The 13,033-nt window shown below is 30.7% G+C and overlaps 1 protein-coding gene and 2 long non-coding RNA genes across 4 annotated transcripts; 2 read left to right on the top strand and 1 right to left on the bottom strand.

Annotated features, from left to right (window-relative positions):
• Positions 1-3,499: 3,499 nt before the first annotated feature.
• On the bottom strand, positions 3,500-5,165 carry LOC107618542 (uncharacterized). The gene is made up of 2 exons (XR_001615291.3): positions 4,891-5,165; positions 3,500-3,871 (listed from the first exon to the last, which is right to left on the bottom strand). It is a non-coding gene; the product is annotated as an uncharacterized LOC107618542 (long non-coding RNA).
• A 1,727-nt stretch (positions 5,166-6,892) lies between these two features.
• LOC148546689 (uncharacterized) lies at positions 6,893-9,408 on the top strand. Of its 2 annotated transcripts, none has more exons than XR_015900036.1 (3): positions 6,893-7,248; positions 8,547-8,637; positions 9,137-9,408. It is a non-coding gene; the product is annotated as an uncharacterized LOC148546689 (long non-coding RNA). The 2 variants fall into 2 exon arrangements; XR_015900037.1 differs by having other exon boundaries at positions 8,544-8,637.
• A 1,523-nt stretch (positions 9,409-10,931) lies between these two features.
• Positions 10,932-12,641, top strand: LOC148546688 (uncharacterized). The gene is made up of 2 exons (XM_088499305.1): positions 10,932-11,832; positions 11,920-12,641. The coding sequence occupies exons 1-2, from the start codon at positions 10,932-10,934 to the stop codon at positions 12,639-12,641; spliced, it is 1,623 nt and encodes a 540-aa protein (XP_088355431.1).
• Positions 12,642-13,033: the final 392 nt, after the last annotated feature.

The following is a 13,033-nucleotide window of genomic DNA, read 5'->3' as shown; positions in this document are numbered from 1 at the left end:
GCACGATGAAGGCAGAAAGAACGACGGCACTCTGAAACTGAAAAGGGAATTCTCAAATAAATTGACAGTAGACGTGGGTTCTGTGAAAAGGGAAGAGAAAGAGAGGTTGATGGCAGTGGGTAGGGATTATTGTTGATGGCAGTGGGTTCTATGAAAAGGGAAGAGAAAGGCAATGGATAGGGATTATTGTTGAGGTTGATGGCAGTGGGTAGGGATTGTTGTTGACGACAGTGGTTTCTGTGAAAAGGGAAGAGAACGAGAGCAAAGAGTGTGTTAGTGGGTTTAGTCACTGAATGAAGATAACAAATTTAGGATTATCTAAATGAATTTTAAAAATATTTATGGTAAAAATAAAAATTTAATAATTATTATTAAACACCCATTTGGGGCCTATTTATAAATTATTTATTTTGCTTATCACAAAAGCTCAAAACACTTGAGCTTACTTGAGCTTATTAAAGACAGACCCAAAATTTTATGCTACTTTTTTGTACCAAACATGATATCTCTTTTTTTCTTGCACATATTTTAGTTTAACTATTTGAATATAGTTCTTTTTGTCTTTATTTGGAGTTAAATCTTACTCTTTAAGAATTGAGTTATATTAATTAGCTATATACTCTTTATTTTATTGGCCCTCTGTTATGAAACCATGGGATACTTCACTACTGCAAAAAGATAAATGTCTTATATCAGATGCCGATCTCTCCCATTTACTGAGGACATAAACAAATTTCATCTCTCAGTTACACATTCTTAAAATATTGGTACAGATTTTATTCTTTTTTTGTTCGATATCTTGACTTTCCAGATTCGGGGACTGTCACCTCTATATAAGTGTCATCTAATGCTCCCAAGCAACTCTATAATCCATAAAAAGGTATGATACTCAGATCTATAATCCTTTAGGCTGAAAAACAAATCATACACATAATCGAATAAGCTATACCTTGAACCTTTTTCATGTGGGGTCAAGATAATCCTCTTCAATTGGTGTGGCCTTAGCAAACAAAATACTTTGAATACATATAACAGCCTTTAAAACCTTATTGAAATACTTACTAACTATTTCTTTGGATCTACAAAATCTAACTTGCAGACTACAAATTTTTTTTGTGATGCGCTAAGATAATTAAGAAAGTTGCAATTTGCTCCGACAAGCTTACATGACCATCCTCTATAAGTCCTCTAAAGCCTCACGTCTAATTATACTATTCATTCTTCCGCCTAACGACAATTGCCCACTACTTTTATCCCTAAAGTAAACAAATAACGTAAGAATAAAGAACAATATTAAGTCTTCATGCTTGGATCTCATCTCTTCATAAAAAGACACGCATCGCTTAATAATTTTCGACCGCTCCATTTCTTCCTAGCAAAGTCATTACATTAAAAAACGCATAAACATTCAACTTAATCTAATACTTCTTTATGCAAACTCTTCTTTATCTTCTTAAAACCAAAAAGAAGAATAAGAAACTTGAAATGCACAAAAAGATACACCTAACCAAATGATATATCTGTGTATATTCTTCATGCAGCATAACTAAGAAGAATGATTTAACAACATGAAGATATAATCTAAAGTAATATACTAACTTAGTTAACTAGGACAAATCTGACAAAAGTTTGTTTCAATCAAGGAGCAACATGTGAGGCAGAATTTGATTGATGGACTTGCTATAGAAGTAGGGGATGGTAGATCCACCAGATTTTGGGAGGATACGTGGCTTCAGGTGGGAAAGTTAAAAAACTCCTTTCCGAGACTCTTCTTGATTTCAAACCAAAAAGGATCAGTGATTGGGGACTGTGGGTTCTGGGATGGGATAGAGTGGGTTTGGCACTTTCAATGGAGAAGGGAACTACGTGTATGGGAAACAGAGACCTTAGACCAGCTGCTTCAAGTCTTGCAGTCTGTTAGATTGATAGCAGAAGTGCAAGATAGAGTGGTGTGGAAATTCGATAAGGAAGGCGTTTATTCTACTAACTCATTTGTGCAGGTTATGCAGGAAGAGACTTTGGACGAGGAGCTTCTGAGCTATAAATTTGCAAAGAAAATTTGGAAAGAACTAGTCCCACCTCGAATTTTATTATCGACAAAATGACCTTAAATAATGTAAAAACGCAACAAAAATGCCTAACAGTAAATATATATTTTCAAAAAATATCTTAGAGATTAAATTTTGATGTAATTTTTGTAAGCATTATTAAAAAAATGATATATTATTATTTTTAAAATTTGGTAATTTTTTACTAAGTATATATTTTTTGTGATTTTTTAAAAGTATTATGGGTTGTTAACAAAAAAAATTATAAAAAATTATATACTTAACGAAAAATCACCAAAATTTAAGAATAATAATATCTCATTTTTATAATTATTCTTGAAAAAAATTATATCAAAATTCAATCTCTAATGTATTTTTTGAGAAATACATATTTAATGTTAGATAATCTTGCAAAAAAACTAACATTAAATATGTATTTCTCAAAAAATAATTAGAGATTGAATTTTGATGCAATTTTTTGCAAACATGATTAGAAAAATGAGATATTATTATTCTTAAAATTTGGTAATTTTTTTTAAGTATATATTTTTTTGTAATTTTTTAAAAGTATTATTGGTTGTCAACAAAAAAATTATAAAAAAATATATACTAAGCAAAAAATTACCAAATTTTAAGAATAATAATATCTCATTTTTATAATCATGCTTGAAAAATATTACATGAAAATTCAATCTCTAAGGTATTTTTTGAAAATATATATTTACTGTTGGATATTTTTGTTGTGTTTTTAAATTATTTGAAGGCATTTTTGTCGATAATAAAATTCGGGGGTTTTTTTGCCAGTGTCTGAATAATTTGGGAGCATTTTTAGTGGTTAACCCTTCATATTTATTATTGGTCCCACCTATGAAATCAATGGTGAGAGATCACACTTTACTCTCTAAAGTGAAATTCAAACTTTAGAGGATCCAAATCCCAAAAAATAGGGGTGAATACGGATATCGGGTACTCGATTACCCGTTCGAATTTAAACCGAATTAATTAAATTGTTCTGAAATTAACCAGTAATCGAGTCTAATTCGAACCAAAGCAATGACACTCTCTAATAATTGGTTTGAATAACGATTCTGGAGGTATAGAACCTGAATCAACCCGTAGATCCGACCATGTAATAATTAAATAAAAAAAATTAAAATATTATGTCTTTTAATATATTTTAATTTTAATGTGTTTAGTTTTTAATGTGTTTGATTTTTAACATATTTGGATTATTTCTATTGATTTTACATGTTTATTGTATTTACCAAGGTTCTGAAAACTGGACCGGTCATCGAACCGCTCTATTCACTGATTCATTAATTTATTGGTCCAACCGGTCCAACCGTAGTCCAACCAAAAAAATCATTTTAAAATAAAATAATAAATAAATTATAAAATAACTCTCATCAATACAATAAAAAACAATCAATAAATCATCAACACAATAAAAATTATAGAACATGTTTATTGCTATAATATAAAATTACAGAATATGTTTGTTAATAGTTAATACATTGATAGTATTAAGTGTTTTCCAAGCTTCCAATCAAACATGTTTTCAGATGATGGTGAAAATTCATAAATTGAGACTGTGTAAACTATCTTTAGAAAGATACCTAAAATAGGATCAATCCTTTGGCTTATAAAACATAAAATCCAAGAGACTTTGTTAAGAAACCTCTGTTTTATCACCATACTTCCTGAAGCACTTGGTGTTGTCTACTGGCATGTTATTTATTATTATGACTGCCTCCATTACCAGTTCATTGTGCTGATGGTTTTCAATGCTGCAAGCTACTCCACTCCCAACTTTGTGCTGCTCCCTAATAAAGTTTCAAGTAGATAATTCAAAATATATTAATACTATCGCTCAAAACATATTAAAACTTGAGGTGTATGCAAGTATTAAGTGAAATCAAAGCAAAACTAACCGAGAGAAGAACAATTTATTCTTTGAATTTTAAAAAGTCTCCACTGCAAACATAACATTTGTGTGTCTAGGATGTGAAGAAATCAAAAATCAATTTTGATTTGTCTACACATTGAAAAGATGAAAATGCAGGTTGATAAATATAAACTAGAAGGTGTATTAGTTACAAACTTGATACAATATGGCATGTCTAGGCTAATAGGGTACAAAATCAAGAGTCGGGGGTCAAGCATTCATTCCTACTGCACAGCACTTCGGTCTCAAAAGATGAGACTTTCCTATGAGATGAGTATGTCTTAACTGCTCAATTATGTTTGGTTTGGTCATAACTACTCACTAGAACTCTAGTTAGCAACACAAAAATCAAATAATTTCACATTTAGAAATCAAGAACAATTAGCAACAGAAATAAAAAAATAGCAGCAACAGCATAACAACACAAAATCAATGTGCACACCAAGATTAGTTCTTAAACAAGCAATGAAGCACCACAAACTCCTCCTTCAGTCTAACGAGATGGAAAGCACAAACTGATGAACTTAATACTCTTATTAAATTTCTTGAAATTTGAATAATGCTCTTATTAAAGTTCTTGAAATTTGAATGTGATAACAGTAAAACAAGTTAATGCTCTTATTAAAGTTTTTGACAAAAATTTCAGACTAAATCCAGCAATTGCAAAATAGTAAAACACTGAATCAGACTAACAGAGCCAGCCACCTGTAAATTTGAAAAAAAAAATTTACAGCCATCACCAACCAGCAAATACAAGATATATCCATCAGCAACAGGCAATTACAAAAGATTACAAGAAAAATGGAACAACCATGATTGAACAACAATTTCAGAACTTCAAACGAAGAAGAAGACCGAACATTTAGAAATTAAAAGGAAGAAGTGGAGGCCACTAACCTTCGACAGACGGCAACTGGCGAGACGAGGCGATAGGCGAGACGACAGCAACCGACGACCCGACGGCGAGCTCCTCCAAGCGACGAACAGAGAAGCCAACGAAGATAAAGACGACGTGCCGAGCTACCTGGGTTCTGCAAAATAGGGAAGAGGAAGAAGCGGCGGCGCTGAGGACCTGGGGACGGCAGCGGCGCTGAAGGGCTAGGGTTTTGCACTTTTGCTTTGCTTCAGAGGTCTCATGGAGTGCACGTATTGGGGGAAGAAGGGGAGGGGGTTGGTTTGGTTCGCGAAGGTTCTGTATTTTAATTTTATATACAAATAAACAAAACAGCGTGGTTTTATTCGAACCGGCCGGTTACTGGTCCGGTCCAACCAGCCGGTTCGATAGTTTTTAAGCGGTTCTTTTCAACGGTTAGGCTGCGTTTGTTTACAGAGACATGACACTGAGACATGGACTCTGAGACACAAAATCATGTTTGACAAAGGAGACATAGACAGAGACAATGTGTCCAGAGACACTGAATTAATGTATTTTGTGTCCACGGGAACACTAACAAGGGACACAACTTATTTTTCATTCTTTTTTTTCATTATTTTTGTTAATTTTTCATAATTATATTTTTTATTATTATATTTTCATTTCAAATTTTTTGAATGAAAAAAATGAGAATAAATTAGATTTTCATAATTTGTTCTAGTTTATCACCAAATAGAATACAAGAACACAAAATTTTGTGTCTCTATCCATCAGTGTCTTGTCCTGTTCTTTCTCAGTTTAAATTTTAAATTGGTTCGATCAACCGGTCCATTCCAGTTTTCAGAACCATGATTATTATTCATAAAAAGTTGGTAGAAGAGATTAAAATAGATATGTTTGATCAATTAATATAAAAAATTACATAAAATATTTTAGATTAAATTATAGATTGAATTGGACAAAGTAATAATATTTATATACATGGATTCTTTTTGGATAAAATAAATAAATAATTGAGTATACATAATAATAATAATAATAATAATAATAATAATAATAATAATAATAATAATAATAATAATAATAATTTTATTATTATTATTATTATTATTATTATTATTGACTCCCAAAAAAAATGATTGAGAATATATAAAAAAATACTAAAATATATTATTTATATGTTATTTTTAATTTAATAAATAAATATTAATTTTTATTATAAAAATAATATTTAAAAAGTTGTTAAATTTTTATATGTTCTTTTTAATTTAATAAATAGGAGTACATTTTTATACGTCATTTTTAATTCGATTTATTATGGTGCAAACGTATATAAATAGGAGTTAAAATTAATTTATATTTGACAATTTTATAGTAAAATTAATTTTAATAAAATAAATATTGTTTGGATAATATTAGTTAAAATCACTCTTAGATAAATTATTACTAAAAAAATATGATATTAAATTATAATATTATCTTTTTAAATTTATTATAATATTTTTTATACTTTTTTTAGTGTATTTTTTATATTATATAATATTATTTTAATATTTTATTTTAGTATGTTATAATTTTTTATTATTATAATAAAAATTAATATTTATTTATTTATTAACTTAAAAATAATATATAAAAATTAATAACTTTTAAGTATTTTTTTATTATAAAAATTAATATTTATATAGGTTAGTTTCTAACTAAATCTAATTTCTTAAATTCGATTTATACATATAGTTATTGTAGACATGTGAAACAAAAATTTTTGTAACGTAAATCGAACAATTTTTATTGGATTTAGTGGAAGTAATCATAAATTAAAGTGGTTTAATTTAAATGCTTAGGACTCATTTCTTTGGAAAATCGAGAGTTTATTTCGATGACCCATTTTCTTAATAAATTGACACAGTTTAATTCGATTTATATAGTTATATACATAGGATGATTCCCGTTATACTTTTTGCTTTAGATGATTTGGATAAAATTGAATGGATGTTGGTTTATTACCGTGAATAACCTTAAAGTTTTACAAAATATCCCTAAACCCTAATACACTCACGCCGCTTCTGCTTGCTCTCTTGTCGCTCACACACAAACTGCTCTTTTTCACTTTCACTCACTGTCTCTCACTCACGCACACTCCTCTCTCAGTCACAGTCCTCTACTCCTGTCTGTCGTCGCTGTCCAGCCGTCCAGCAACCGCCGTTTCCGTCTCGTCGTCCGTCGATGCCTCACGCCGTCCAGAAGCCGCGTCTCTCAGCGTCGTCGTCTCAGCACCGTCGATCTCAGCAGCCGCATCATCCTTAGTGTCGTGGTTCTCCACTTCTCCATCATTCTCAGTTGTGCTCCATCGTTCTCAATCTCTCAGCCTCAGCCCTCAGGTATGATTTGTTCCATTTTTGTTTTGATTTCTTATTTAATCTGATTTTTCTGAACCTTTTTTCTATTCTGACTTCTAATTTTTTTTTATGTTGTGATATGATGATTTTTCTATTCGTTATGATTATTGGTTCTTGGTTCTTGGGTTTTGATTTTCTGATTGTTGTTATGATAATTTTCAATTTGTTATGATTATTGGTAATAACATTTATTTGGGGATTTTTTGTTTATGATTATGTTTTATGGCTCTGTTCTTGTATTATTAATTTATTTTGATTTTGTTCTATTTTGATTAGATTTTAAGGTTTAATTTTTAAAGCTTTTGGGGCAAATTTAAAATTTTAATAATTAATTTGATATATGTAGAAAGTCATAATTTAATTATTATTTTGAGTGTATCTGAAACTCTCAAAAAACACTTATGCAGTTAAGCTCACCAAAGACCGACCCTTAAACGTTAATTTCATCATATCATATGAATATGAATTGTATGTACAAGATAATTTAGTAAATCAGTTTTAGAATAAAATGAATTTAAATTCTAGGCAAAAGATTTTATCTTTCTAGTTTAATTTGTTATGACTAACTTATCATATCTTTATCTATATCTTTTGTTGCATGAACGACAAAATTAAATTTAAAGAACTTATATATATATATACACACACCATAAGAAAATTTATAATTTACAAGTGCTTGACTTCTTTTCTTTTTCTGCCTCTTTCTCAAACAATACATCTAAGTGACTCATAATTTGCTATATTTTATTCTTAACAATGGAATGCATGGGGAATCAAGAAAATAGTGAGAATGATTTGCCACTACTTCCTAAGTCATACGAAGAATTTTGTGAGATGTTTCCATTAGAACAAGTTGAGTTAAATATCCCATGTGAAATCATTCCATTAGAACAAGCTGAGTCAAAGATCCCACCTGTTGGTGAAGAATTATTTGAAGATAATCAATATCCATCACTAGATGATAGTGACTTCCTTATTCCACAGAGTATTACTGAATTTTTTCATTTATATCCACTGTATGCGGCACTTCTTCTACCTGATGATATGTTTAGAGAGCTATTTTCTGAAAGAATTTTATTAAAAGAGTTGAGTGATAACTTCACCCTTGAAGCTGCTAATGATTCATCAACCAATAATGTTACTCCTAATGATAAGGTTTACACGTTGCGTATTTTATTTCATTGTTTATTTTATTTTATTTTAATTTAAATCTCTCCAATTTCTTCCTCACAATGCAAATTTTGTTTTACCAATAATTGAAATGTTTATGTTGACAGCAGTTGCTAGAAGAAGAGATAATAAACAAGTTAAAAGATATCAAGTTGGCTTAATAGAACAGCATTCAAGTTGCCTTAGTAGAACAGCATTCAGGTTTGAATTGTATACTTTTTTGTTTTTTTAATTTAAGAATTATTTTTCTATTAATGATAAATATGGTTTTCTTAATTTCTTTCAAGCAAAAAATAAAAAAGAAAGAAGTAAATTAATCCCGTGTACGGTGACTTGTTTTTGGTACATACAATTAAAGTTATACAAATAAATTTTATTAATTTATGTATTCAAATTTTAAAAAATATAAGTGTAAATTATATTGATATATGTGTGTAAAATTCTAGTAAATATAAGTTTAAATTATATGTTTTTTGTGGGCAAACATTCTATAAATATGAATACAAATTATTGATAGCCAAATATTGATAAAAAAATAATAATATTATCTAATAATGTAACATTACTTTTAAAAAAAAGTATTATTTGAATTGAAATTTGAATTTTAGACGTTCTATTCTATGCATTCATGTTTTCAATGCATTTATTCATATCTTAATTTCTTATAAATTAACGTTCTTTTTGTTCGATTCGTTTGCAGCCCTACATATATGAAGACGAACAAAGTTATGTCAACGCTAGCTTATCTGATAACAAAAGGAAATTGAATGTGATGTTTTTTAACAATTTTGCCTTTCACTTGTCTCATTCTTTAGTGAGAATTTTTTTAGTGGAAGGTTAATGTGTATGGTATAGGAGTTTGCCATTTGTGCTTTAATATTTTCATTATTTTGTGTTTGATAAATGACAAAAATAAAAACTCGATGTGGTTATGTTTTTAACTTTTATAAGCCATCCAGCGGTATTGCGAGATATTGTTATTTAGAATTTATATTTTAAAAACACGGAAAGTTACTCAGGTGAAGTTGATACTTGAGAGTTGTTAGATGATTTGATTTATTTGACTAAATTTTTATCCAACGATTTTCAGGTATCAACTTCACGTGAAATCGACTTCACCTGAGTTTTTACCCTAATATAATTTTTTAACTTACAAGTTAAGAAAATGAAAATTATATTTTATTATCATATTTATGTTTCTTATAATCATTTTAATTTTTAGAAGCAACATTACAAAGAATTATACTTATCTATTATCAAAAACAATTTTTATTTTATGGAATAATTTTTCATATAAATAAATTAAATATTTTATTTATCAATACATATAATTTAAAAGGTATTTATCAATTTTTATGTAATATTAGTTATACAAACAAGATACGTTTGATATTTCTTGCTTTATCTTGATTGAAATGAGATATGTAAAATTAAAAAATAGCTAATTTACATGTGTATATTTATAAAAAATTGGAATTTTTGTAAATAAATAATTTAATTATGTTATTTATCGAAATATGTAATTTATAGCGTATTTATTAATTTATATAATTTGGCTTATTTCGTTTACATTGTAAATGAAATATATGTATTATTATAAAAAAATTACAATTAAAATAATTAATAATTTTAATTTTAGCTTGCAATTAGTACTAAAAAAATGGGTAAAAGAGATTAAAATAGATATGTTTGATCAATTAATATTTAAAAAGAGTACGGAAAAATTTTTAGATTAAATTATAAATCAAATTGGATTGATTTAAATTTGAAAAATAAAAAATTCTTACATGTTCAAGTTCCATGATAAAAATAAATACGTAATTATGTCAACTCTTAAAAAGTGAAAGATAGAAAACGTAAAGTTGATATAGAGATAAATAAGAGGTAATGACCAAATCAGTACCTGAAAGATTGAAACGCTGACATTGCGGTACCAGACTATTGTAATCGACAAAATGGTACCTGGTTAATTTTAAAAAGTGACAAACGTGTCCATAAGCTTGCCGGACCAAAACTCCGGTGAGGACAATGCTTACCTGGACACCAGATTTTGCTGATAAAACATGTTTTATTTGAGTTGTTATTTTTAATTAATTAATGTGTTAGCCTAGGTGAAAATTACATCAATTGAATTTGATTTTGCCCCAAATCAGTGGTCTTTGCCCTAATCCCAAATTAACAAGTGCTGTTACTGCTTGGTGACTTACTGTGACTTAGTGTTTCACTAGGAGTAAAACTGAAAGGTCACGTAAAGAGGGAGAGACGTTGCTCTGGACTCTTGGCGGGAAGAAGAACGAAGACAAGGTGAGAGACATTGTCGAAGTCGTAGCGTCAAGAGTGAGGGTATCATCGCGACCCCATTCTTTGCTAGGAAGAAACCTATGAAGAGGTAAGTTCGCCTTCATTCCATCCTCTCATTTACATGGCTTTTGTCGACAACATTATGATCATTTTGATTGTTTTATTCATTGTATCTTCCGTCTACGATTTTTTAGATGGATCGTCTAGTTACGTTTGTTTATCATCACATGGGGGCCTTGAAAAGGGGTGTTGACAGTAATGTGATTTACGATGAGGGTTTAGTAACTGAGATACACAGGGTGAATGTGGAGACATGTAATTTATTTTTTGTTGAGGGGTTATTTCTAGACTTGGGTTACCCTGGATACAATGAGGTGTACTGGCTAGAACCTGGTTTAGACTTAGGTAAGGGTCTTAGGGTGCTTAGGACAGATGCTGAAGTCATGAGAATGTGTGAGAGTGCGATGAAGAATGACAACACTGTCCACCTATATTTTGATCACCCCATTGATGCCAACCCTGAAATCATTGATGAAGAAGTCGTGTCTGATGGTAGCAGTGATAGTGTGGTTGAAGTCAATCCAGGTGGTGATAATGTGAACGAGGTTGAACAAACTAATAAGGTAGACGGTGAGTCTAATGAGAAGGAGAATGAAGGTGTGAATGAGACTAGTGGTGAGATTAATGAATTGAATATGGCGTTGAGTGTTGTTGTGAAGGAGAATGTGAATGAGGTTGTAAATGAGGCGACTGTTGATGTTAACGAGTCCAACAAAGGTGACAGTGGTGCAGGCGAAGAAGCTGCAAATAACGGGAATGGGGAGAAAGACACTGATGGAGCATCAGCTCCGGAGAAAAGTGTTAAGAAGGTTAAAAAGAGACATCCAAGACCACCACCTAGTGGTTTACCCCGAGAAAGAAGAGCTGCCGAGAATGAGGTTCCTGAGAGTAATCCTCGAAAAGCTGAAGCTGTAAATGAACCGACAGAGGAGACCTATGCTGATGATGTTAATGATCTGAATGAAGGTTTTGATTTTGGAGAACCTTCTGTGGATGAGCAATCGCCAGAGGAACCTGTTACAGAAAATTCAACAGGTAAATTTGTTGCTTTTTTTTTTTGTTAGAAGCTATGTGAATAAAAATTGAATCAATTCTCATGTATCTCAAATGACTCTACAACAGAAAATGTAACACAAACAAGTGAGAGGACCAATGCAAGGAGAAATCATCCACGGCCTCAACCGTCTGGGCAAAGAATTGTACCTGGAAAGGAGGATGAAGCACCAAGGGTAGAGGTGCCTAACCCGAATAGAGAAGATAGCGAGAGTGAACCTAATATATACCAATATGAATCTGAAGAACTCTGTAGCCCTCCTGTATCTGACGATGAAGAGGAACCTGTATTTTCTCAACATAATCCCAACACGCCATATGGGAAAATAACTCTGGAGTTGAATATGGAGTTCGAGACCATGGACCAGTTCAAAGCAGCAGTGCAGAAGTACAACATACAGATTGGGAGACAGGTATTCTATCTTAGGAATGAGAAGAAGAGGTGTAGGGTGATTTGCTATGACCCAGACTGTCCTTGGTTGTGCTACTGTGCCAGGACCAATTACCCAGCATCCTTTCAGATAAAGACATTTGTGGACGAACATACGTGCCCCAGAAGCAACAAGAGTAAGTCAGTTTCATGTGCTTGGGTTGCTGAGGAACTGGTCCCAAAGCTCAGGATCCATCCCAACATGCTGCAGAGGGAGGCACAGGAGTGGTTTAAAGTGGAGTATGACATTTCAGTCAATGAGAGGATGGTGTATAGGGCTATGGAGAAGGCCAAAGAAGTTATTGAGGGAACAGAGAAAGATCAAAGAGGAGAGGCAGAAGATATGTATCTTATAAAATAAAATGAAATGTATGTACAAGATAATTTAATAAATCAATTTTAAAATAAAATGAATTTAAATTCTAACCAAAAGATTTTTATCTTTCTAGTTTAATTCGTTATGACTATCTTATCATATCTTTATCTTTATCTTTTGTTGCATGATTGACAAAATTAAATTTAAAGAACTTATATATATATATATATACACACACCATAAGAAAATTTATAATTTACAATTGCTTGACTTCTTTTCTATTTCTGCCCCTTTCTTTAACAATACATCAAGTGACTCATAGTTTGCTATATTTTTTTCTTAATAATGGAATATATGGGGAATCAAGAAGATAGTGAAAATGATTTGCCACTGCTTCCTAAGTCATACGAAGAATTTTGTGAAATGTTTCCATTAGA

This window comes from Arachis ipaensis, chromosome B9 (assembly GCF_059453495.1).
Source record: "Arachis ipaensis isolate K30076 ecotype BB chromosome B9, ASM5945349v1, whole genome shotgun sequence".
NCBI classification, from domain to species: Eukaryota; Viridiplantae; Streptophyta; class Magnoliopsida; order Fabales; family Fabaceae; genus Arachis; species Arachis ipaensis.
The sequence above is the reverse complement of the archived record's forward strand: the minus strand, read 5'-3'. Positions and strand labels throughout refer to the sequence as shown.

Coding starts and splice junctions, on each gene's coding strand:
- LOC148546688 (XM_088499305.1), top strand. CDS start 10,932: ATGGATCGTCTAGTTACGTTTGTTTATCATCACATGGGGGCCTTGAAA. Junction 11,833..11,919: donor TGTTACAGAAAATTCAACAG/GTAAATTTGTTG, acceptor ACTCTACAACAG/AAAATGTAACACAAACAAGT.